Source organism: Haliotis asinina, chromosome 11 (assembly GCF_037392515.1).
Source record: "Haliotis asinina isolate JCU_RB_2024 chromosome 11, JCU_Hal_asi_v2, whole genome shotgun sequence".
In the NCBI taxonomy this organism is placed as follows: domain Eukaryota; kingdom Metazoa; phylum Mollusca; class Gastropoda; order Lepetellida; family Haliotidae; genus Haliotis; species Haliotis asinina.
Window position 1 is genome coordinate 40,390,031 of NC_090290.1, and position 27,712 is coordinate 40,417,742.

At 41.6% G+C, this 27,712-nt stretch overlaps 1 protein-coding gene across 2 annotated transcripts; it reads right to left on the reverse strand.

Annotated features, from left to right (window-relative positions):
- Window positions 1-27,712, reverse strand: LOC137256208 (polypeptide N-acetylgalactosaminyltransferase 1-like). 2 transcript variants are annotated; one of them, XM_067793925.1, is made up of 13 exons: window positions 27,559-27,712; window positions 11,218-11,601; window positions 9,774-9,842; window positions 8,755-8,908; window positions 7,299-7,471; window positions 6,882-7,046; window positions 5,837-6,044; window positions 4,800-4,917; window positions 4,262-4,444; window positions 3,252-3,380; window positions 2,195-2,275; window positions 1,947-2,084; window positions 1-842 (listed from the first exon to the last, which is right to left on the reverse strand). In XM_067793925.1, exons 2-13 carry the CDS (start codon window positions 11,540-11,542, stop codon window positions 660-662), a joined length of 1,926 nt encoding a protein of 641 aa, XP_067650026.1. In that variant the 5' UTR covers window positions 11,543-11,601; window positions 27,559-27,712; the 3' UTR covers window positions 1-659. The 2 variants fall into 2 exon arrangements, with proteins under 2 accessions (XP_067650026.1, XP_067650027.1); XM_067793926.1 differs by lacking the exon at window positions 27,559-27,712 and adding an exon at window positions 14,642-14,792.

Here is a 27,712-nt window from a genome sequence, read left to right on the forward strand (position 1 = left end):
TTGTATGATATCGCTATCTCTATTGTACGACTGGTGCTTAGTGTATGTTCCTTTCGAGTCTATAGTACAGCTGATCGTTTTTGTATGATCTCGCTATTCCTACTGTAAACTTGGTCTCTCTCTCTCTCTCTCTGTCTGTCTGTCTCTCTCTCTCTCTCTCTCTCTCTCTCACTCTGTTGCACAACTGGTCGTTATGGTATGATCTCGCTGTCACTATTGTACTGCTTGTCGGCATCATACGGATGCATGACGTTCGTATGCAGGCCTATAGGAGCAGGGAACCACCCTCAGCCACTTTTTAAACCCCAAACATATATATTTTAATCAACTAAAGTAGAGTCACAAGGAGTACTGGACTCAGAGGCTCAGTAGATGCCCAACATCTACAATATGCAACAGCATGTATAATTTTAATGAACTTATTTATCACCCGGGAGATATATGCACATTCGTACCTACTCGTGTCATTCCGTAAATATGGAAGAACTGCGGAAAGGCACGAGTAGGAACGACAATAACACCTGAAGCATGTGGTAACAGGACATTTGTTAATACAATCAGCACTTCGTACCTTAAACCAGAGATCGCACTCGATGTACTGTCTCTCAAAAACCATGACACTTTCTGTTTACGAACTTTACCGATGTGTGCCGAGTGCTTCACCAGCCTGCTGCTTTCGCCATTTCAGCAGCAGCTGTTCTGTTGAATTGGAAATGGGGATTTGTTGGCCAGTTCCACTTCTGGGAGACATCACCAGGGACGCATGGCTCCAGACTGATGACCTTCGGTTCCTTCACTGTCAGACATGAATTGGACATGTGGTGGACGATGTGCCCCTCGGCCTGTTGGTAAAACAGTACCACGCAATATCAGACACAGTCGGTTATCTAGAGTGAGTGGATGGGTGGACGGGTGAGTGCGGGAGTGAGTGAGTGAGTGAGTGGGAGTGGGGGAGGGTGGGAGCGAGTGAGTTTTTCCAGATTGAAGACAGTACTTAAGCTGGGTTACTTTGAGCGAAAATACAATTGATCAGGTCCGGATTTCTCGAAACAAACTTTCGTTTCTACTCAAATTTCAACCTGGGTTTGACACTTTCTAGGTGCTGAATTTATATCTCAACCAAATTTGTAAAATACAAACGCCCAAACAACTTAAGTAATCTATCCACCAAACTATAATTGTCTGCTATCTTTGAGTTTAACACAAATTTCAGCTTATTCTGAGAGATGCATTTTCCTGCCTTTTCTTAAGTAAACTCCCAGTCTTAATTTTGTTTGGAGAAATCAGGGCAAGACCTCATGTGTTCAACACTTGGGTGAAACCAACAACAGAGGTACGGCGAAGATAACCCAGTAAGAATCTGGCGAACCAGTATTGAAAATGAACGCAGGTTAGCCAACGGGGCGCGTTTTACAAAGCTATGATCCCGTTTTACAAAGCCATGATCGTTGATTACGGCATGAGAAGTACGACAGTCGTAGCGCTACCATAGCTTTGTGAAACGGGGCCCCGTAGCCGGTGGTGCTCCTAAGAGGAAAGAGGACCCTGATGGTAGACGCCTCCAACGTTGAATAGTGATAATGGCATTTGGTCATTAACTTGCTACGATTTCTCCTCGAATGATGCTGATGTGCAGGGTGGGCGACCGAATTTTAAGTTGTGGGTTCGAATCCCTTCAGTCACTTTCACTCCAAGAAAGATAGTAGAATCTGTACTTAACTAAGGAAGCGAAATCCAAAAATAACACACGCACGCACGCACGCACGCACGCACGCACATGCGGGTAACTTCCTTCCATGGGGAGGATGTGTTTAACAACAGTCAAGCTTATACATTGTACGTGTGAGCGTGAATGTGGCAGGACGGTTAGGGACGTCTCAGTGAGTGTGTCTCTTTCTCTGTGACTGTGTGTGCGCATGCGTGGTGGTAATGATATACATTCATACCTTGTTGTATATCCACACTTGTGTCGTCTGCTCCGACTTGCACGGGATGGCATAAGGCGTGTGGTGTACACCAGGGTAAAAGTCTACACAGTAGAAGTTATGGCGAATCTCCAGCATTTTGTCAGATTCCCAGATTGTCTGAATACAGAAATGTTGCGTTATTTCCGATCACAATTATCATATTGGACAACTATTATTTATCGTACAATTTGAAAATATGAAATCGGCGGAAGTGACGTCAGACTTACCCCAGCATCACAACTGAACATCACTAATGGCTGCTCCCATTGCGGCGAAGACAGACACAAACCCGTTCCTACATGGGAAATCTGTAGCAGAAAGCATAAAGGTTGACCGACACTTCATTGCATACTTTCCATTTTATCAAGCGCAACACCATCAACGCGCTACCAAATTACATCGACTTAGAAACAACTGAGTAACTTGACCTCTTTCACTACAATTCAAGAAATTTGGTAGATTAAGAATGGGGACTAATTTTTATGGATATAGAACTTCTTTTTTCTGTATAGGTGACGTTTCGACATAGATTCTAGTGTCGTTGTCATCCTTTGCTAAACAACGACATCAGGATGTATATCGAAACATCGCGTGTTCAGAATGATGAAGTTGTAGATCCGTAAAACAGACCTCATTCTTCAGCCGAATAACGTGCTTAGTGCGTATCCTGATATAGGAATATGACACTAGGGCCTTTCATTATCTTTCTTCATCACCTTCAATTTCTGTCCATTGCTACACTTCCCCTTACATACTGTTTCTTTTTAATTCCGTTGTTAGATTGTTCGATATCAAGGCGTTTTGACTTATGTCAACCCAGCAAGCCGAATTGTAGGGCACGGAAAGAGCTGAACAGTAACGAATGGGGGTATCAAGGCTTGACAAAGATTGCCGAACGCTTGATTCGGAAAACAGCTATTATAAACCAACAGAACATGGCAAACTTAAAACGTGCTACGATTATTCTACGAACCAGAGTGGCCACATCTGTGGTTAGCAAGACGCAGACTTACGTCAACTTTTGTATATATGTATATCTATGTATATGCACTGTTACATATTAAGCGCTTGCTAATATACTGTGCACTGTCTACCATGTCACGGGTCAGACAACCCAATCCCTCCTGCGTCAGTCATTGGCTCTTCACGGATCTCCACGGATTTATCCTAATTGATATTTTCATATTAGTTAACCTTAAATCGAAGGAATGGCCGTGAGTCAGTGAACTGTGTAAGACAATGCATTGCTGTGGAGAAGTTTCGACACAACCTAATTCTTCTCACCTGCCCGAAGTAGTCACCGGAACCGGAAATGAACAACTCTGGGTAGATGTTCTCCAGATACCAGTCAAAGTGCTTACACTTGAGTTCGCTACGTAGCTTCTTTGCCGATGTGATGTCACCGTAGTTGGCCTGTGGATGTAGAAGATGTCACATTGAGGATACAGACAAATATATGCAGTAAACCAGCACTACCTAAAACATAGTGGAATACAACATAACGTCTTGCGCATAAGCGTTGTGCTGGCAGTTAGCAGGCTCTTTCGGAGTGACAAATTCCTTTTGCAAGACTTGTTTGAGTGGCATTTTACAAAGTCTTAAAGGAATGTCGGAATATCAAGGCGAGATGAGGTAAGAATAAGGTGATAATTTATGGTCATTGTTTTGTAATTCATTTAATCCAACCGGAAAAGAGCAACATAAATGAACTGACGGTCAAAAGGATCAGAAGTCTTTGACGTAGGACTACGTTTATAAATATTGTCACAAGACAGGTAGTAGCAAGCAATCAAAAATGGCAGCGTAATCAAGACATCGTCAGCTCGTCTCCATTCATTGCTTAACAAGCCCAATTCTGGTTATTTGGTAAACAAGAAGTGTAAAAGAAACTAAAGAAAGTACAAAATTCAGAGAATCATGTTTTAACAACGTAGATTCCTGAGATCGCGTTAATTTCGTGACGCATTTTTGACAAGACCCTGGCACTCGCATTAAAATTGTGACGCATTAATTTCACGATTTACACGATATCAAAACAAGAAATGGTTATTCGATAGTGGCGTGTTTGATACGGATGCATATCATAGTTGTGTTCTGATGTTGAAGTCCATGCCTAGAAACATTTGATGACGTTGGTAAGCTACAGTTTCCAAATGTACAGCTTCTTTCAACAGGCATTCAGTTTAATAGCTTCAACACTGAAATCAACTTTATTGATTTGAAATTTGCACATAATTTGCACATAAACTCAGACTGAGTTTATTTTTGTTATTTAACAGAATTCAATCAAATACCGGTGAGAAAGGGTTGCTCTTGAAGTGGAACCACTTGTACTCGTCCAGCCACACCTCGGCAACGCGCGCAGCGTTCTTGGACAGGAATGTGTCTCCAACGTTGACGTAAGGGGACTTGAGGCGAAATATGTGGCCCACCCTGGAACATGGGCTGATGAGGATCTTGCCGCCGCACATCCACAGCTGGGGAGGGTAAGAGTGTATATTATAATAACATTTTACTCTGAAGGAAAAGATATGTTATGATTTAGGACGATTAGTGTCCCTTCGACTTCGATACATTTAGAATCTTTTAAGAAACAACACTGGAACATGTCAAATTATGACGAAGCCCAGTCCTCTCCATTAGTGAATGTGACACGGACACTCTCCTCTCCCTGTTTCCCACACCCAGTATTACCTTGAGTGACAGCTCCAGGTTCTCTCCTCCCCACACCCAGTATTACCTTGAGTGACAGCTCCAGGTTCTCTCCTCCCCACACCCAGTATTACCTTGAGTGACAGCTCCAGGTTCTCTCCTCCCCACACCCAGTATTACCTTGAGTGACAGCTCCAGGTTCTCTCCTCCCCACACCTCCAGACCAGTGTCATACATCCCAATACTGCTGAAGTACTCCTTATTGATGGCGAACAGTCCACCTGCTAATGTTGGAGAGCTGTGGACGAAGCGTGGGGTTCTGATATATTTCTCAAACTGTGATAGCAACAATGGAAATGAAAAGATCAAAAGAGCAACACCAAATATACACTTGCTCTTTAAATTTATTTAATGACCTGATCAGCAAGTGTAAATTAATTGAGTGAGTGACTGGGTGAGCAGATTGGCAAGTGACTGAGTTGATTTGAAACCCGCTTTTAACGGTATTCTTGTTAGATAATGGAATGTCAGCTTCCAGTGCTTCCTAACGGGATACTAAATAACTAGAACCCGCCACAAACCCTCCACAAACCCAGATCACAGGTTACCGGGGTGTAAAAGTGGCATAACACTGTACAGAGAATTAACTGAATGTTTAACAAGTATAGAAGATCAATATAAACACAGTGCCCCATATATCGTTACATCCGCTCCAACCAATGATCCGCACATACATAGATCAAACACAACAGAGAAAGACTCTGGAGATAGAAAATCATAGGTATATAAGGAAATTATAATGGCTCGATCTAAACTTCATTTTTCCATTACGGGTTCTGTTTTGATCACATTCGGCGCTATTATAGCTTCGTTATGTACCTCTGATTTTCCAACACAGTGGAGTCTGAATAAAAAAGTCTGAACGTTTCTACCAATTCTACCAAAACCGCTTTTTTAATCTTTAAGATAGTAATAAATACATACTGTGTTGGAATATGAGGGGTATATATAACGTGATTCCATACCTCTGAATGACTTTAAATAACCAATCACAATCCAGTACTTACTGAAGTCATGGTAGAATTATAAATATTCGGGTCTGAACCCGGCAAACCTGTGAGTGATGTAATGAGTAACGCCCCAAATGGTCGATTTTATGACACACATCATAGCATGAAATTCTACTCCGAAAGTCCCATGTGGGAAGTACAACGTACACAAACGGGTCCGCCATTGTTGTCCTGTAGCGGTTGATTCTGGGCGGCACTGAAATCCAGTTGAATGTCATAGACTCTGCACTGAAGCCGCCGATGTTGTTGTCGGCGTTGTTGATGCGGAAGTCGTCCTTGTCGATGACGTCAATGGTTGGGGTGACAACAGTGGAAGGGTTGTCTTTGATGGGCACTAGCAGAGGTTCTAACCACCCTGTGCAAGACAAAAATAACTGAATACTTGGTTAATACCAGCGATTGGGTATTTGGGTCAGGGTATGGATGGTGGTGGCAGGAAGCACAAGGGCTTTTATCGCTTAGAAACAGTGTTAGGAAGACATATAGGAATACAGACCCTACCCTAATACCACATGAAAGGAAAAACATCGACGAAACTACCCCCCTACGGGTCTAAAAGCTTACTGCAACATCTGTATATCATTTCCTCGACAACACTAGGCATTTTCCCCAGAATCATTATACTCCCTCCCTGGAGCAGTAAATTAGTAAGAATAATTTTAGAGGTTAAATACTTAATATAACGTCGCTGAATCCTTTGATTCAGTTTCAAATACAGTATATTTTATTTTCTACCAATCGCATGACTTGAAAAAGTTTGAGCGGATCTCCTAAGATCAACTGAATGTCAAGGCCATCTATGGCCAACAAGTAAGTATGATTACCAATCCTGTGGCAGAAAGGAGGACTTGGGGTGGGTTGAATACACTCCTTCACCATGACCCAAGGGGCATATTGTTCACAGAACATTAAACCAAAATGCTTGTGAATTCGTAATATTTGATGATCATACCAAGCCAGTCTTAACCGTTTACGCATGCTTAAACCTAAAACCTAGGCCACGTCCTGTTTCCTGACAGGCCGATATTAGAACTAGCTTCCTGATATCCTGTATGTCCTGCAATAACGGGTTTTGACCATTTTCTTTCGGTTTTCAAAAGGGACCCATCGCAAATAAGTAAATTTTACTGATTTTTCAGTAAATTAGACAATATCTTTCTAAGTCGTTCTGAAAGTCCCTCCATCTACCTACCATAACCACATTCGCAGTGAGAATCGAGGAACACCAAGACGGGAGCTTTGGCAAATTTGATTCCCTCCATCCGGGCTCTCACCAAGCCCAGTCTCTGATTGGTCCGGATCACGTGAACTTTCGGCATGGCGGCTGTGTACTCGTCAAGCGGCTCGCCCAGATCCTCTGAAGAAACCACAATGTGAATGTCGTTTTGAGAGGGTAGGTAAAGTGGCCTTACTGGTTAAAGTGTCCGCTCGTCACGTAGATGACCCACATGGATACAATGTGTGAAACCTATTTCTGTTGTTCTCCGTCGTATTGTTACTGCAATAGTGCGGAAAGCGGCGTAAAACTAAACTCACTCTCTAGTTTTGTGACAAGTTAGCACTCGCAATGACGACTTGATTGCTTGCTTTAGTTTCATTTCCCTCTCACCTAGATTCGATCCATCGTCCACCAGAATAATTTCCTCCAGGAGGTTTTCAGGAGTCCTGTTCAAGACAGAGTGGATTGTCCGGAGAAGCGTTGACCAAGCCTCGTTATAAAAACAGATGATCACCGATACGGACGGTAGGTCTTTAGGATAGAACTGGAAGGCTGCCTGGCATCTGGAACAAGGAAGGTGTAAAGAAGATGTCAAGAAGAAGTAAAGAAGATGCAAAGAAGATGTAAAGAAGATGCAAGGAAGATGTAAAGATGATGCAAAGAAGAAGTAAAGAAGTTGCAAGGAAGATGTAAAGAAGATGCAAAGATGTAAAGGTGTAAAGAAGATGCAAGGAAGATGTAAAGAAGATGCAAAGAAGATGGAAAGAAGATGCAAAGAAGATGCAAAGATGATGTAAAGAAGATGTAAAGAAACAGATGACCCTCATAAAGTGAATACATTTTGTATCTTGAGGGATTTTAGTGAAGTCATGGTTCATCCTAATGGTCAAAGTATTTGTTCGTCACGCCGGAGGCCCGATACCCGGGAAGATCAGACTTAGAATTGATCTTCACCAACATGTGCTTGTTTTAAAAGGCAGTATGGATCTGATAGTCAGGCTCGTTCATTTGGGTGACAGAATCACTGGATCGATGTTCCTGGCTTCGATCACTGGACTGCCTGGTTCAGGCCGCCACCATAGAGCTGGAATATTGCTTGGTGCGGCGTCAAACAACAAACCGACCAACCGAAAACCCATGTTTTATTACCCACATGGGTACGATGTGTCAAACCAGTTTCTAGTTCCGCCTGTTGTGATATTGCTGGAATACCCATGCAGCGTAAAACCGTACTCGCTTAGTTTATCAGTCAATCAGGATAAGCTAACCTTTTCGCGAACATCTAGTGTCATCGCTCTTTGAAGTCGGAATGGTATGGTGGTTGACTTTGGAAATACTATTTATGCCTAAAATTTGATATTATCAAATCACGTGAATGTTTTACGTCAAAATGCCAGACCGATGAAATCGAGTGTGGACCAGGCGCATGCGTGTGTAAGTCCTTTAATGCGATAATATATTATTATGTGAACTAATGTTAGAGTTTAAGGCTTTTCAAAACACATTCTGCAGCCAGCCATGTCACCAGCCAGCCATGTCACCAGCCTGATCCAATCTATCAACTCAAAACATAGCTTTGATAACAAAGTCTTAGAACTCCCTGTCTCCTACGAAGAAAGTGTATTGAAACAAAAGAATTTTGATTCATAACAGTGAGTCGTACCGTCTTAAAATAAGACCTAAGTTGGTTTGCCACAATTAACCCGAGAGACCCGTGTTTCATCACAATGAATCCCCATGCATTTTTACCATAATTTCAATTTTTATGTTACAAAAGTCCGTAAAATATCTGGCACAAACATATTTGGTCCCCAAGGAAGCAGCCATAAAGTGTCACTTTACTTACTCTGGATTCCTGAAATCGGGCACCGCTCTCTCCAGGGAGATCTTGTCGCTAACAAACTCATTGAAATGGTGGACGGCATCCCCTTGCTCAAACGCCAGCTTCTCTTCGGGACTCAGCAACGATACATCGACGATAGACGCAGCACCGCCCTCGCCTGAACAGTCAGCACAATATTTTATGATTTCAAAAGACGTGAGTGTCAACGCCACAAAACCAATTGAAAATAAAAATACCTTTGTTCGGATTTATAATAACTATATATAGTGAGTGAAAGAGTATCGTTTTACTCCGTTAATATCACCATATGGGCTTCTTACAATGTACCCATGAACATTGACTTTAACAAAATCTTCCATCTTAAAGCCTGTAGCCGGCAGCGGGCCGTGATGGCCAACTGGCAAATTAATGTATTGCAAGCACTGGTGGTGAGGTGTCTGACTTGAAAGACACATACCATCAGACCGTTGTTGTGTCAAATGATGCTTGTGCTGTTGCTCCAGACATGAGTATTTAGAGATAGCCGCCATATAGCTGGAATATTGCTGAGAGCAGCTACAGACACCAAACCAACAGCATGACAACTTTAACCACTAAGGTGTCCCACCGCCCTAGGTCTAGTCCACTCCAGTCCAGTCCAGTACAGAGTTCAGTACAGTTCGGGTCAAGGGGGTACGTATATTAAATGAAACATCGAGAACGATTAAATTAAGTTGGCCTTAGTTAACGCTCATCACGTGCCGCACGTGAATTTGTTTCACTGTTCCAACTAATGCGGCCCCCCCCCCCCCCCCCCCCACCCCTTATAATACTAACCATTAATAACGGTTTGAAACTATGATCGTTTGTTAAACAACTTCTATCCTAAGTTGACACATGTCATCCTATTCGTAAATCGATGCGCAGCATGTTATCAATTACTAGATTGTCAGGTCAATATGCGATTATTTAAAGACCGCCAGTATATTGCTGAAATATTGCCGAGTGCAGAGATAGAATTAAACAAACAAAAGGTCACATACCAAGACCCGGATGTGGATTCAGAATCTTCATTTTGCTCTTCGTCTTCGGATTATCTCCCCTAAGATTGACTGAAAAAATAAAAAATGAAAACATTGAAGATAGTTGCTATCCTAACCAATAAAGAGTATAGCTTTATTTTGATCTTTCACGTTTTATATACAGGTCTCGATTTCAGAGAAGTTAACCTACTTGCGACCACATGTAACCTAACATATAAGCCTAGGTGCAAATTCCAGTTGCACAGATTTTATTGCAATGCGTAATAAAAAAAATGTACTATTAAATTATTTAGATGATTTATTGAGAAGTTCAACCACTAAAATATAGAGTTGCACCTTGTGCCAGTTAGTCTAATAACTAGGTTGCACTCTGATATTGGGTTGCACCAGTGCAAGTAACAAAGCACTAAACTGAGCCTTGAATATACATTCGTTAACAAAGATCACAAGCCCCACAAATGTGGCTTTAAGCCTCTTAATGCCGAAGAAGAGTCCTGTGATGCATCAAATATTTTAGTGACGTCTTCTGATGCATGATCTTTCTCTCTGTCTCTGAAACTGACCTTTACAACTTTTACGTAAACTAAAGACCCTGGGTTGGCTATCAGTAGATTACGGAGATCGATAAATCGATAGTTATTGGATCTCTAACTTTGAGCGAAAATGCCAAAATTGCCTGAAAGAAATGAATATATTTCACAGCGCTGGTAAGCGGTGACATGTTTGTGCATGGGTTATACAAAACAGCGTCCTGAACATAATTTAGAAGCAGACCCTAAATAGTGTCCTAAATTGGTATACTGTTTGAGAAGGTTTTTTCCATCGCAAAAGTTGATATACGATATTACTGACAACACAATTTTCATATCGATACACATTTCCTGTCTATGACATTTCCGATTGTAGATTATTTGAAGTCAGTCTTACACTAGGGTACTGTTTATAAATGACAAACGTTGCACGAATGGTTATGGTGCACATTAAACATCTATCACAATTGCATATTCTATAGTCTGATTTTCCAGTTTCCTAAAGCATCCAAACAGTGCGATCTAGGTAGGGACAGTAGTGTTCCTCAACTGGTAATACTGTCTGCATGATCAGGAGTGACATGAGTGATGGTTGTTTTACGCCACTTTTACTAATATTGCAGCAATGTCACGGCGGGGGCACCAGAAATCGGCTTCATACATTGTACCCAAGTGGGAAATCGAACCGGGTCTTCTGCGTTACGAGCGATCGTTTTAACCACTCGGCCACCCCACCGGGACGAAATCGGGTTTCACTGGAAGCGGTCATAAAATCAATCAATTTCCCCTCTGTCCACTTCACTGTTCGGTAGCCTAATGGTTAAAGCGTCCGCTTATGAGTACAATGTATGAAGTCCATTTCTTTACATTCCTTTTTGTTAAAAAATATTTATTTAATGTTTTTTCTTTCTTACCTATGTGATCATCTCTTGTGTCATCGTCCCTCTTCCAGCTTTTAATTTCTTCATATTTTACATTATCAATATGATCGTGATCTCTAGCAGCCGGCGCACGGCCGTCAGCCTTTTCATGACGTCCCGTTTTGCTGTCCTTTTCCACATCATATAAAGATATATTAAAAGCTACAAGAAACCACACTATAGGCACGAGAACAAGTAAATACAGGTAGCGTCTTCTACCCGAGGTGCTTTTAGGTTTTCCCATTTCCAGATCACTGTTGTCTCGCGTGATCTCGTGAGACTGGACGCCATTTGTCCGTTGTTTCCGGCGTTCTATCATGTTGGCTGTGTTTATTGCAAGTTTTGCACCTTGTCTGCAGACATCCACTAGAAGGCAGCCTGAAAAATAAATACAAAATGTTATTCCTAATTTAAAGTTTAGGTGAACTGTATGTGTCGGTTCTCATACGCCATAAAGATAAGAAAATCTTGTTGATATAAATATCAAATGTATACCTGAACAATAGCTTTAAGTCTGCCTAACACAAAAATAGTGAGTGCGTGAGCTGGGTTTTACGCCGCTTTTAGCAATATTTCAGCAATATCACGCGAGAGACACCAGAAATGGGCTTCACACATTGTGTCCATGTGGGAAATCGAACCAAGACCTTCGGCGTGACGAGCGAACGCTGTAACCGCTAAGCTACTCCACTTCCTCAACACAAAATACCTGAAAGAAGCACGTGTACATTGATCTGTAGCTGTGAAAACGTGACTGCCAACATTGTTAAATCATTCTAGAATTAAATTAATAATACTCATTGTCAGCACCCTACCAGTGCCAAAATGGCAAACGTTGAGATCTGCGTTACTTCGTTCTTCCCTCCCCTATCAAACAGACACACCAGGAAATAACTGGAATAAGGTTCAAAATGACGTTGAAGTACTCGTCCTTGCAGCAGAGTCAATATCAATATTTAGCAGCTTCTTTGAATGTGTTAACTTCGTATCTGTTAACTGTTATCTACGCAATTAGTCAAACGAAATCGCGCACATTTTAGTAGTTTCAAGAAATGTGTAATACAGACCGAAACAGACAATACATAAAACGGTTCCACAGAATCAGCTGTTCACAACGAAGTGCGTTAATACAAATCGCCGTAATTATGTGGTATATTTATCTGACTGGTTCTGCCTCACGGAAACGCCTGTACATTCAGTTTCGTACTGGCTGTTATACCTTGTCGAGGTATACCGCAAATGGTTAGGGCTAGCTGTCGATATAGATAATGGAAACTGAAAATCGTTTACTAAACATCGACAAATTACCGATAAAATAACGGAGATTCTGAACACAAGTGCCTTAAATTTCTGAAGGGAATTAATATTTTTCATATCGTTGGTGAGAGGTGACATGTTTATGCAAACAACGTGCGTTAGAAACAAACCATGAATAAAGTCTTAAATAAGTGTAGTGAGTGAGTGAGTTAATAGTCACATCGGCAATATTTCAGCCATATCGTGACGAGAACATTTAATACTGAAATGGTTTAAGTAAGTGTATATTGAGTGAGTAAAATCAAATTACATCGCCGTTTGTTAATAATCCGTTTACAAACATGTCTCCGCTTACTAGTGCTGTGGAATATATTCATTTCTTTCAGGTAATTTTGACATTTGCGCTCAAAGTAACTATCGATTTATCGATCTCCGTAATCTACTGATAGCCAACCCAGGGTCTTCAGTTTGTGTAAAAATTGTAAAAGTCAGTTTCAGAGACAGAGAGAAAGATGATACAACAGATGACGTCACTAAAATATTTGATGTATCACAGGCATTAAGAGGCTTAAAGCCACATTTATGGAGCTCGTGATCTTTGTTAACGAATATATATTCAGGGCTCGATTCAGTGCTTTGTTACTTGCTCTGGTGCAACCCAATATCACAGAGTGCAACCTACTGGTAAACACATATAAGATGATCCACGACCTGACAAATGACCCCAATTTGCATACTTGGGAACGCCTCACAGAACGATCCACTTGAAACAAGAGGGAGACAGGTTGTCTGATAAATATCGAGAAGTTCATTTTCCCCGTGCGTTTCACGCATGAATTGTTATAGCACATTCGATTTGGGAACAGGTACAATCCCAACGAATTGAATCAACACAATATACTGAGCAAATATGTTTAGGACCACCGATCCATTTCATGAAGCAAATGACATTTTCCTGGGGTTTTTAAACAAAACTGTTGAATATCTAAAATGCTTGTCAATGCCCCAATCATCTATTTGTCTTCGTCTTAACTAAAGGTTAGCGTGGAACATCAGTATCTTATGCCTGAAATTGCAGTCTTATCATTCGAACGAATATGCGGTGTTGATTTCATGTCACGGTTAGCATGTATTGCACGTGCATAATCGTCAAGCTACCTGTAGCAGCCAAGTGTACTCGCCCAATTCGTTGTACCGCCTCTCTTGTCACAAATGCGTTTAGTACTCAGGATCATCTAATATGTGTCTAGCAGTAGTTATTAGACTAACATGCACAAAGTACAACTCCATATTTTAGTGGGTGAACGTCTGAATTATTTAAGCTGATATACGATATCATCAATATTACTATTTTCATATCGATCAATACTAATAATATTTCCTAGCGATGGTGTTTCCGATTATCGATAATTTTTGCCAGTCCTTGCAAACGCTCTTATTTCAAGAACTGAACACAGACTAGCCGGTGTAACAACCATCCCACAACCGTCACCTGAGGCACGTTATAATCATGCTCGGCAAGGGCCAAACGAAATCGGCGCGTCGCCCTGAGCAAAGACACGACTACATGTATATCTCGTATGTCACACGTTGGCTATACACGTGGATAACGCGCAATGCCTGTCATTCGTTATAACGCAAACCTTTAACTACGACATATGGTACTTTTTGACATGGTTGACTATTATATGTCTTTATTATATTATTAAAATAGAAAATAATTGTCATTATGTTTGTGGTACGAACATCCCTGGACAGAAAAATCGTGATAATACATAGACTTGACATTACGCCAAAACACTAAAGACTCCTATTACACGTCATTTAAATGTAATATTGTCAAATTATTCTGCAGTAATTATTAAATGCCACACTGCATTATCAAATTACATCATTGTGACATTTAGTTTTATAACCCTTCACAATGATAATATTTTCATGAATCAACGTCACATTTGCAGTCAAAATTTATTTACCGCATGAAGCACAGATACCAATTTGAATATGAGAGATATACATGTATAGGCTACTATTATACATTTAAGCGGTTTCTTATCTCAACAAGAACCCAGGTGACCAAGTTGTTCTATAACAACAATCACTGTAGTATAGATTTGTATATTTGTATATACAGTACAATATTGAATATGAGTCGACTTACCAAATATTGAATGACCAAACAGAGAGTCGAGGATGCTGAGAATACGACTAGCAGAGTCGAAATGTCGGAACAATAATTACATATTTACATATTTTATGTGACGTGTCGTTAGCTGGAGAGAGACAAAACCAGACACCATTGAAGATTGCATCTGTTCGTTTACACACATAGACTTGCAGAGGCTCCTAACAATCAAAATATGTCACTCGCTTTAACACGCACTCTGATCTTGTGTTTCAGGGTGTCAGATATGACATGAATGGTGAATACCAACGCTGCACGATTTAACACTTGACATGATGTATTGGAACAAAATGGAAGAGAGTGAGTTTTGTTTAATGCCGCACTCAGCAATATTCCAGCTACATGGCGGCGGTCTGTAAATAATCAAGTCTGGACCAGACAATCCAGTGATCAACAACATGAGCATCTTCCTGCGCAACAGAAACATCGGGGCAAAATCTAAAACTACTGAAGGGACAATACCCTGTATTCATATTTGTAAAGGGCGGTATGGTAGAGTAGTTGTTAAAGCGTTCACCCGTGAAAACGAATGTCCGGGTTCGATTCCCACATGGGTAAAATGAATGAAGGACATTTCTGGTTTCCCTGTTGTGATATTGCTAGACCCTTGCCAAGAGCGGCGTCAAACACTCACTCACTCTATCACTCAGTTATGGTTCTAAAATATAATTCTTACGCAAATGAATATAATGTAATACATATTAATCTTTGTTATTAAATGATATTAATCACAATGTCACTGTTTCGACGCACGACACACAACGACGCATGTTCGAAGCGCAACACACGATCGACCTTCTGTAATACAAGCCATCCATACCACAATGTGTATTTAAACATCTGTCCTACTTTTTTGAATGAACACTATTGACTGATAAATGTAACCTATGTAAAGCGATCCGTTTTTAACCGGCATTATGGTGCAACGTTTACGGGGGCTGCTGGTAGAACTATTTCCCCTGTTGGGTGGATCGGTTGGACCCAATCTGGCTGGTTGGGTGGTTTGTTTGTTGTCCAACGCCGCACTTTGCAATATTCCAGCGGCTGTCTGTACATATTCGAGTCTGGACCAGACAATCCAGTGCTCAGCAGCATCAGCATCGATCTACGTAATTGGACACAATGACCTTGTGTTAACCAACTCATCATCATCATCATCATCATCATCACCATCATCCTGTTACAGCTGTCACATCAACAAGTCTCATGAACCGAACTGAAGCATGCCCGGATTTGTGTAACGGCTCCGTTGCAACAAAATGTGAAACAAACACTGTTTTGCGCCGCTTCTAAGTAGCATTCAGTAAGAGTCACGAAATAAGGGAAGAAATGGGTATACCTATTCCGAGAATAGAAACCGAACCTTCGGTGTGACAAGCTAACCTCCTAACTACAAGGCCACCTAGAACTTCCCTGATATAACAATAACAAAATGCTTACCTTTTCCTTCTGAATATTGTACCAAATTCCTTTACGTGAACAGCACTTAAGTGTTTAAACTAAATTGTACCCAGTTCCTTTACATGAACAGCACTTAAGTGTTTAAACCAAAGCTGTATCATGATGGAACTCTCCCATTTTCGTTACTCCTCTCTTGCCTGAGGCTAAAACTAATTCCTAATCACTTAGTTTGACTGCTTTCGAGACAAACGCCTAATAAGCAAGTCTATACAACCAGAACGTCAAATGAAGGGCTAACACGTTCACTCTGAAAGTCAGGACATGCTGTCGGTGTTATCGGTGAACGTTAAGACAGTGAGCTGTCACGCCCGAGGAAATTCCCGTACATTGTGCGTGGTATGCCTCAATGCTCCGTTATAAGGACGTGACACGCCACAGTGCTCCTGTTATAAGGAGCCGCCGTTCCCGACTACACGTTATAACTTACTTTCGTTAAAACTGAATGTTGTGAAACTAAATTTTAAAAGACTGTTCACTGCTCTTTCACGTTACTTGATAATGATTTTTAACTGTTGTATAGCAAATGTTTAAAATTGTAGTGTTAAACTCAAGTAGTATCTTTATAGTCGAGAAATGAATTACTTTTATTTTCAAACGAGTGGGCTTAAGAGTGCACCATAATTAATATACTGAGAATCCTCAGAAACTCATGACATGCTTCTCAGAATCACCAGGAATGGTTCTCGGAATCTCCATAGTAATTCTCAGAATCTCCAGAAATCAATTTCACAATCATCAGGAATCATTTTCACAATCTCTAGGAATTATTCTCACAATAACAAGGAATCACTGTCACAATCATCAGGAATTATTCTCACAATCACCAGGAATCACTGGCACAATCACCAGGAATGGTTCTCGGAATCTCCATAGTAATTCTCAGAATCTCCAGAAATTAATTTCACAATCATCAGGAATCATTTTCACAATCTCTAGGAATTATTCTCACAATAACAAGGAATCACTGTCACAATCATCAGGAATTATTCTCACAATCACCAGGAATCACTGGCACAATCACCAGGAATTACTCTCACAATCTCCAGGTATTATTCTCACAGTCATCAAGAATCACTGTCACAATCATCAGGAATCACTGTCACTGTCACAGTTATCAGGAATCACTGTCACAATCTCCAGGAATCAGTCATCAAGGTTATTCTTACAATCACCAGGAATCACTGTCATGATCACAAATAATAATTGTCATCGGGAATCATTGTCACAATTACAAGGAATTACTGTCACAATCATCAGGAATTATTCTTACAATCACCAGGAATCACTCTCACAGTCATCAGGAATCAAAGTCATAATCATCAGGAATCAAGGTCACAGTCATCAGGAATCACTGTCTCAATCATTAGGAATTATTCTTACAATCGCCAAGACTTATTGTCACAATCACCTGGAATTACTCTTACAATTACCAGGAATGACTGTGGTATTTTGAGTATATGTTGTCGGGACTGATTTTGTATCAAACATATTTCCTCTATTCATTGTATAACGCCGCAATGGTATATCAACTACATAACGGCGGTCTGTACATAATCGAGTCTGGGCTAGACGATCCAGTGATCGATACTGTAACGATCCCTGCCGTCCAGCTACCATCACGCAATCAGCCAAGTCACGCACCGATCCCGACCATCTGATCCACAAACTTGTCTCTCACAGACCAATAAAAGGAGAGGTAGACATCTGATCCACAAACTTGTCTCTTACAGACCAATAAAAGGAGCGGTAGGGTACCATCTGATCCACAAACTTGTCTCTTACAGACCAATAAAAGGAGCGGTAGGGTACCATCTGATCCACAAACTTGCCTCTTACAGACCAATAAAGGGCGCGGCAGGGTACCATCTGATCCACAAACTTGTCTCTCACAGACCAATAAAAGGAGCGGTAGGGTACCATCTGATCCACAAACTTGTCTCTTACATACCAATAAAGGGCGCGGTAGGGTACCACCTGATCCACAAACTTGCCTCTTACAGACCAATAAAAGGAGCGGTAGGGTACCATCTGATCCACAAACTTGCCTCTTGCAGACCAATAAAGGGCGCGATAGGGTACTATCTGATCCACAAACATGCCTCTTACAGACCAAAAAAAAGGACCGGTAGGGTACCATCTGATCAACAAACGTGCCTCTTACAGACCAGTAAAGAAAGCGGTAGGGTAGCCCTGTCACGCAGAAGACCCGGGTTTGAATCACCACATGGGTTAAATGTGTGAAGACCATTTCTGGTGTCCCCCTCAGTGAAATTGCGGGAATATTGCTAAAAGTCTGAGACCTGCCCCACTCCGGGTTTTTCCCTACATTAAGCAGACACACTGTATATAAATCTGCAATCCTGATAAAAGCGGTGTTATGAACCTCCGGCAAATGTGTTAAACAGTAACCGTCTCAGATCTGCACCACTTTCACCTCTCATCAAAATGACACATGATACAGCTAAAAATACAACATGATACAACATGATACAACAAAAGCATACTAAAAGTAGCATTATCCCATTCCACTCGCCCACAACGAATATATCTCATAATGTGTATATGTTACACTCAGATTGTGAAATCGGTCATTTGGTGATTAGATTAAGATTGTCTGCCATTTCGCGTCATTTTGTGTATCAACAATCAATACACTTCAGTCATTTCATGAAATTTCATTTCATCTAGATGTAGTTGACAGGAGTTTGTGAGGCGTGGCTGCTCTGGACACAGCAAGTGTCAAACAAAGAGGTGTAAGTGCTTCAAAGCCAACTGAAGTGCAACAGTCTCTGGCACAAGAGTATTAAGTGTTAGTGACAAAAAAAATGATATTGTAATTGTGATCCACTTTTGTAGAATAAGTTATTCAGTGAAATTTCATAACGTGACTGAAGCATATTGATTGTTATTACACAAAATGACACAAAGTGGCTGACCCAATTATTCATGAACCATATACATCTTAAACACACCATTCCGTAAGTATATTTAACCCACGAAGATCCTAATTAGAACCGATCTTCACTAACCCATACATGCCTAGAGGGATCGGGTAGTCAGGGTCGCTGACTGGGCTGACACATACCAACCTATCCCAGTTCCGGAGGACAATGTTCATGCTGTTGCTCACTAGATTGCGTGGTTCAAACTCGATTACTTACAGTCTGCCGCCTTACAGCAGGGATATTGGTGAGTGCGGCGTAAAATAACACTCCAGACCTTGTGTATATTCATAATTATCTTCAACATCTTGGGAAGAATCAGCTGGCGGGAACTATAACAGGTGCATTCACTGATTTGTTGAGAGGCAGGAAGTATACCTGCCAGGGGCATTCTCCCTTTGGCAAGTTGCATAACGAACAGGTCTATCACGGTTGTCGATATGAAAGCTTCTCTATTCCAGTGATCAGAAATGTCAAGGAACAGTAGGTTAGGTGTCAGAACAGTTGGTTAACTGTCGAGTGAACTGAAGTTTGATTGATCATTGGCAGTCTCAAGGCTTTTAACTGTCATTTCTTTATCACGGAACTTAACAAGATTTATTGTAACATTCTAGTTTGGCACACGCATGTAACGTCACGGCAGATCGACCTCTAATGTGCGACTATGATGGAGCGACGCTGAGGGAACAAAAATACTTTCTTAAAATTCTTAAATTTTACAATTGCCATTCGATTTTTAGCTGATTTAACATTTAACGATTAGCATCGTTTTTTCAAAAATGTATTTCTTATTTTATTGCTATATTTTGTGGGAGGGAAATGTCTATTCGATGAACACCTGGGGCATTTGTCCGCATTTCGAAACTTGATCACGTGGTGCACATGTAACCGTTACAGTTGAAATGGCGGCGGGGGACACCAGAAATTCGGCGTTACGAGCTAAGGCTTCAGCAACTGGACTTCCTTACAGACAATTAGCTGACGTGAACTCTTTTTAACAGTTGCCTGAAAACCTGAAGGAAAGGTTCTTCCTGGAAACGAATACTAATTGAGAATAAATTAGATCATCCAAAATGAAGCTCTCCTAATTGCATCAGTGTTGCATGTTGCAGTGGGAACGTCATTGCTCTTTGACATATTCCTCGTCGGCTAATATGGAAAGTGCATAGGTAATTCATTTGTACGATTACTCAGCTGCTGTCGTCTCAACATGCGATGGAGCTATTGTTACCAAAGCTGCAGTCATTTTACCCTTTGCGTATTCTAGTGTGCGTGCGTGCGTGCGTACGTGCGTACGTGCGTACGTGCGTTGAGAATGCAGCACTCGGCACAAATGTTTGTTTGTTACCTGTTATAAGTCCAGTCTTGGTTTCAAAATCCACTGATTGATATATAGAGAATACCAAACCACGTCTTTGTGCCTTCGCTCGTTAGATACCAAACCATTCACTCGTTTCATTAATATGGTGTTGCACGGGACATAGTTTGGCATTTTATTTATTACTCACCCAACATTAGCAAAATAATATCGAGCAGAGTGCTTCTTTCCTTAGAATTCAACGTGTTTGATGACACTCTGCTTTCCGCGAGGCAATCAAGGTCTGACACCACTGTGAGAGTGGTATTAGTCATAATTTTGACGTCATACACACGGAATCGCGCGCTGTTATTACACAATGTGTAATAACTTTGCAAAATTAGTAAACAGTGATATCTTCAACGGGTGGGTAATAAAATGAACAACGACACACTTATGATGTAACTGACATCTTCTGGAGTGGTTATTTTATATAGTTAACAATGAAACTGAGCTATAATTAAATGGTTAATTGTAAATATTCACATATCCTTTGCTCTAGCTCGGGGAATACAAACATTTAAACACTCCATAACATAAAATATCCTCTGTTTCTGTTTCTTTTCCTGTTGCATTTCGATCTCATTGTTTCACGTTTGACAGGTATTGTCATCGTGAATAATCTCATGTATGAAATACCGCACAGCACTGTGTTCCTGGTTGATTATAAATGTGACAAATCGTGTCAACAATTCGTTATTAACCGACATGAAATAAAAATTGTCACGTGAAATTTATATATCCAGGAAGTAAGGACTTGATGTATATTGTTACAAGCAATATTATCTTTTCTGTCGTTGGAAAATGAGGTTTCTCTTCTGTTATACTTGAAAAAAAGTTTCAGCGAACATTTTGGTTCTTATTTTATTTTTTCGACGAGGCCTGAGGATATTATTTGATTATCTCGTATACCGCGAAAAAAGAATTGTTATGTATTGTTTTGGCATCGATTATGTATGATTTGGGCTTTAATTGTCAAAGCTTGTACAGTGATCTGTTAAGTCCGCTGTTGATCACCGGACTGAGTGGTCCAGAATTATTTACTGGCGGCTCACACATAGCAGGAATATTGCGACGTAAAACTAAATTCACTCACTCACGTGCATCTTATGCTTAATCTTGTAAAGATGAACACCCAGGAACCATAGCCACCTGTGAAGGATACATAGTTAAAATAATTTCTTTCTGAATATGGGGTACACGTGCGTCTGCCATCATAAAACAAATTACGATGTTATATAGGTGAGGGAGCTTAGTTTTTACGCCGCTTTTAGCAATATTCTAAAAATACTGCGAAGGAGCGTGAGAGAGTGAGTTTGGTTTTACGTCACACTAAGGTATATGGCGGCGGTCTGTAAATAATCGCATATGGACCTGACAATCCAGTGATCAACAGCATGAGATCTGCGCAATTGGGGACCGATGACATGCGGCAACCAAGTCAGAAAGCCTGACCACCCGATCCCGTTAGTCGCCTCTTACGACAAGCACAGTCGCAATTTATTGAAAGCATGGGTTGCTGAAGGTCTATTCTATCCCGGACCTTGAGGGGTGTCATTGTGGAGGACGCCTGAATTGGTTTCAAGCAGTGTACCCATCCATGTGGGGAATAGAACCCGGGCCTTCGGCATGATGAGCAAACGCTTTAACCAACAGGCTACCCCCACTGCCCCACACTGTATTGGGAGCGAGAGTTCAGATTAACGAGGGTCGTTGTAGTCAGTCTAGATAACAGTCTTCATATATTGATTCCTCTATGTGAGATAGTTTAGTACAGAATAATACCATTCACAGGTGTCGGTGAAGACTATGCCGACCGTCAGTAATGAATTATTAAATATTCATAGCACTGGAGAACAGAATCCCACAAGCCGTTGATGTTAGCTTTATGTTGCAAAACACGAAGGACATTACTCAGTCTGTATGAAACAGTAAGTGAGCTTATGGTTTTGCATCGCTTTCAGCAACATTCCAGCAATATCAGACGCACTAGTATGAGGGTTCACACGTTGTACCCATGTGGGTAATAGAGTATGCGAGTATGGTGTTACGCCGATTTAGCAGTGTTGCTGTCCTTACATGCCAACGGTACTATTTCTTTGGCCGTTCAGCAACCAGGACGCTATCGGTCGAGTGATTGATGTACAGAACCCGATCATCCGACCCACAAACATGCCTCTTACAACCACAAAAGGGAGCGGTTGGTTAGGTACGTGGTTAAGCCGTCCGCTCGTCATTCCACAAAGCCCGAGTTCGATTTCCTACATGAATACAATTTGTGAAGTCCATTTCTAGTGTCCCCCACCGTGATATTGCTGCAATATTGCTGAAAGCGGCGTGAAACCAAACACACTAAAATGCAACAGCTGGATCACAATCAAGTAATTGATGTAATGAACAACTGACTTCGGGTTGAGATGACAAAGCCATCAAGCCTGACCTGCACATTCGGTGAATGGTGCTGGTGCATATGCTCATTCGGAATTCCCATGCGGCGATATGGATATAACAGAGAAATAACACTATCAGATTGAACACACAGTCATGAATAATACAGCTTGTGTAAACACAATAAAGTATTTCTTATATATGCATAGGAAAATTCATGATTATATCTTCATCTGTGCTTGCAGGTGGGCACGGTGTACATTGTAGAGCTGTCACTTAGGATCTCGTACAGATCCGAGAGATCTAATAAACCATTCGCCACATTCCTGTGTAATCCCTTTCTCTGTCGTTATTCTCCAATAGATTAAGTAATTTACGTTCATCCCTTTCTCAGCTCAAGAGTCCATAATCATTCCCTTTTCAGTACTAGGAGTCTAAAATAATCCTCTCTTTACCTCCGGAAGAATATGCTCATCAACTAGGACTCCAACTCATCAACTCTCAGCTCTAGGAGGCCATGTCAGCAACTTCTCAGCTCTAAGGGCCCAACCCATAAACTTTTCAGCTGAGGGAGTCCAACCCATCACCTTCTCAGCTCTATGGCTCCAAACCCATCAACTTCTCAACTCGATGGTTCCAACCCATCAACTTCTCAGCTCTATGGCTCCAACCCATCAACTTCTCAGCTCGATGGCTCCAACCCATCAACTTCTCAGCTCTATGGCTCCAACCCATCAACTTCTCAGCTCGATGGCTCCAACCCATCAACTTCTCAGCTCTATGGTTCCAACCCATCACCTTCTCAACTCGATGGTTCCAACCCATCATCTTCTCAGCTCTATGGCTCCAGACCATCAACTTAACTCTATGGTTCCGACCCATCTACTTCTCAACTCGATGGTTCCAACCCATCAACTTCTCAACTCGGTGGTTCCAACCCATCAGCTTCTCAGCTCTATGGTTCCAACCCATCAACTTCTCAACTCGATGGTTCCAACCCACCAACTTCTAAACTCTATGGCCCCAACCCATCAACTTCTCAACTCGATGGTTCCAACCCATCATCTTCTCAGCTCTATGGCTCCAGACCATCAACTTAACTCTATGGTTCCGACCCATCTACTTCTCAACTCGATGGTTCCAACCCATCAACTTCTCAACTCGGTGGTTCCAACCCATCAGCTTCTCAGCTCTATGGTTCCAACCCATCAACTTCTCAACTCGATGGTTCCAACCCACCAACTTCTAAACTCTATGGCCCCAACCCATCAACTTCTCAACTCGATGGTTCCAACCCACCAACTTCTCAGCTCTATGGCTCCAACCCATCAACTTCTCAGCTCTATGGCTCCAACCCATCAACTTCTCAGCTCTATGGTTCCAACCCATCAACTTCTCAACTCGATGGTTCCAACCCATCATCTTCTCAGCTCTATGGTTCCAACCCATCATCTTCTCAGCTCTATGGCTCCAGACCATCAACTTAACTCTATGGTTCCAACCCATCAACTTCTCAACTCGGTGGTTCCAACCCATCAACTTCTCAGCTCTATGGTTCCAACCCATCATCTTGTCAGCTCTATGGCTCCAGACCATCAACTTAACTCTATGGTTCCAACCCATCAACTTCTCAACTCGATGGTTCCAACCCATCAACTTCTCAACTCGGTGGTTCCAACCCATCAACTTCTCAGCTCTATGGCTCCAACCCATCAACTTCTCAACTCGATGGTTCCAACCCATCAACTTCTCAACTCGGTGGTTCCAACCCACCAACTTCTCAACTCTATGGTTCCAACTCATCAACTTCCCAGCTTTATTGGTCCAACCCATCACCTAATCAGCTCTAGGAAACCAGGTCACCACGTTGTCAATCTAGGAGTCCAACTCACCACCTACTGAGATTAAGAGACAAACCCATCACCTAATCGGCTCTAGGGGTCCAACCCATCACCTCCTTATCCGTGAGAGTAGACTCATTAGTTTCTAAGCTCTAGGGGCCCAAAGCAGCTCTGTCCCAACGGATCACCTTCTCAGCTCTAGGGGTCCAACTGATCAGCTTCTCAGCTCTAAGAGTCCAACTCATCACCTTCTCAGCTGCAGGGGCCCAACCAATCACCTTCTCAGCTGTAGGAGCCCAGCCAATCACCTTCTCAGCTGTAGGGATCCAATCAATCACCTTATCAGCGTTAAGGCTCCCCATCATCACCTTCTCAGCCCTGGGAACCCAACTCATCATCTTCTCGGCCGTGGAGTCCAACTAACCACCTTTTTACTTGCTCTAGGAGTCGAACTAACCGCCTTTTTACTTGCTCTAGGAGTCCAACTAATCATCTGTTTAGCAGTTCTAAGAGTCCAAATGATCACATTCTCAGCTCTAACAACCCGTACTCATCCCCTAATCAGCGCCTAGAGTTCAAACACATCCTCTTACCAGCTTTCGTTTAAACTCATCCACTTCCCGTCATCTCTACTTTCCTTCTTAGCACCAGGAGTGATGCATTGATCCTATCAAATTACAAGTACTTATTCAATATCTGATTTAAAACTCATATTACATTAACGAATCAATAGCGTATCCGACTTGTTTTTAAACGTGCACCCGACTAATCCTTGTTATTCAAAGCAGAAATGCATTTGTGGTTGTCTTCCCTAGACTGGCTCCTTTCCAGTTACTCACACGCATTCAACATAAGCGTAGTAAAGACGTGAAACCATCTTATACGCTCACAAAATCGCCAAGGCTCAAAACCCAGGCCGAACGCTCCCTTTAGTGTAACTTCGAACTGACTCACCAGTGCGTATAAATCACTCTCTACTTTATACAATAACAATAAATCATGTACGTTTCACATAAGCCTATGGATGCCGTCCGTCACTGCTCAGTGCAACGTAACGGATGATGCTCATGGAGAATTATATCGCCCCCGTACTCCAGAAATTACGGAGCGAGACTAGTCTGTGATTACGAGTATGTGTGTGACAACGATACCGCCCGTGACACTACTTATTGGCTTATCTACAAATCTGAAAGCATGCATACGCATAGCAATACCTTGCTTTTACACGCTATCTACCGAACAAAAGATAGGATAGCTTGACGTCACCATAGTAACAGGCGGTGTTACTCAAGTGACATTAAGAGAAAAAGATTAGATTACGTTTGTAGGCAATCGTGCGAATAAGCAACCTTTCCCACAAAGGTCTCCATCCACAGAGACAGGGCTCGGCTAAAGAGGGGATAACCAACCTGAACCAGGTGCAACCTAAGAAGAAAACCTAGTTGCACCCGCTAAATTCAGTTGCACTATTTTTATTGCAATACGTAATAAAAGGAATGTATTATTAAGTTATTTAGATGATTTATTCAGACGTTCACCCACTAAAGTATGGAGTTGAACCTTGTGCAAGCTAGTCTAATAACTAGGTTGCATTCTGTGATATGGGGTTGCACCAGTGCAAGTAACAAAGCACGAAATCGAGCCCCGAGAGCGATCGTGGTGTACGACTGTCGTAAGTCGAGAAAACGTTCTTAGATATATTTGTTTCTGGGTCTGTATGACAGATCAGCGTTTCTTGATAACTTTTGACAAGACATTGTCAGACGAATATTCAGGTTTTATTTTATTACTAACGTACTGAAAAAGCATTTATCAACCAAAACTGTTCCACAGGAGATATCGGTTTGACAGTAGATTTTGTACAATGCCCTGACAATAATATGACGCCATGAAGCTGATGACGTCACAATGCTTTGGCATCGCTGCGCTGCAAATCTAATGGCAGTACTGTGTTCTGAGATGTACATTTTTCATTGAAAACTAATGAAGAATGACTCTGGATTATAAATAGCATATCACCTTCGTGCCTACTGGTATTAATCACGGGTAAGCCACAGATATTTGCAACTTTATCAACTCGAGTTGATATATTGGATATCAGGAGACACTTGGGTGAGATTCTCAATTTAGAATGACTGCCGCAAACGTATTCGTGATCAAAATGAATAAACCTTTCCACGTCACCAACGTCATATGATACATCCTAAGAAATGAGCGGTTTTTTTTTACTGTGTCTAGCCCACACCCATCCCTACCCTCTCTCTTTTTTAAAGTTATATACGTATATCCTATTTTACCATGAAAAACACTATTCCACCATACTGCAAAACGTATGCATATTTTAAGACCTGATATTCCCATGTCTCTCTCGGCTCGTGTGGTTTTCAACGCGGAAGCCTATATATAGACACTAACGTCCTGTCAGACGGCCAGTCCGGTGTCATGTCAACGTTTACAAAAGGGACACTGAACTACAAAATTTCAAGGACACCATGAAAACACAGATAGTACATCTCAGCTCGATATTATACCATCACAGCCCGCACAACATAACAACCGACTGGTACAGGAATTAACATTGATAGATGAACTGGATATGCATATTATTTCACAAGGATCAAAATAACTTGAACGCCGGTTTTGGTCATCGGAGGTAGGTCGGGTATATTCGTATTGGCAAAACGCCTGGTTGAACAACCGATAATTGCATATCTGTCTGTCAACATAACGATTGCTGCCATTCTACACCCTTTCACGGACTGTATATCAACACGAGAGGGTCAAGTACGACTCGCTACCATGCACGTGTTTATTTAGATCGACGCTCTCACTCGGGATGCGCTACATTTACCAGTATGAGGTCCATACTCGCTATGTCAGAATGATCACAACATTCTAACTTACCTGGGTCGTCAGCTGGAGCGGCGCCTCAGTTGTGAATCTCCGACATGTGAACAACAGTCATTATCTGACATGTTTTCTAGGTTAAACGACAGCCTGTTCGTTCCCAGGGGCGGTTATAAACACGGCCCTGGAGTTCACATGCCTCGGCCGAAGT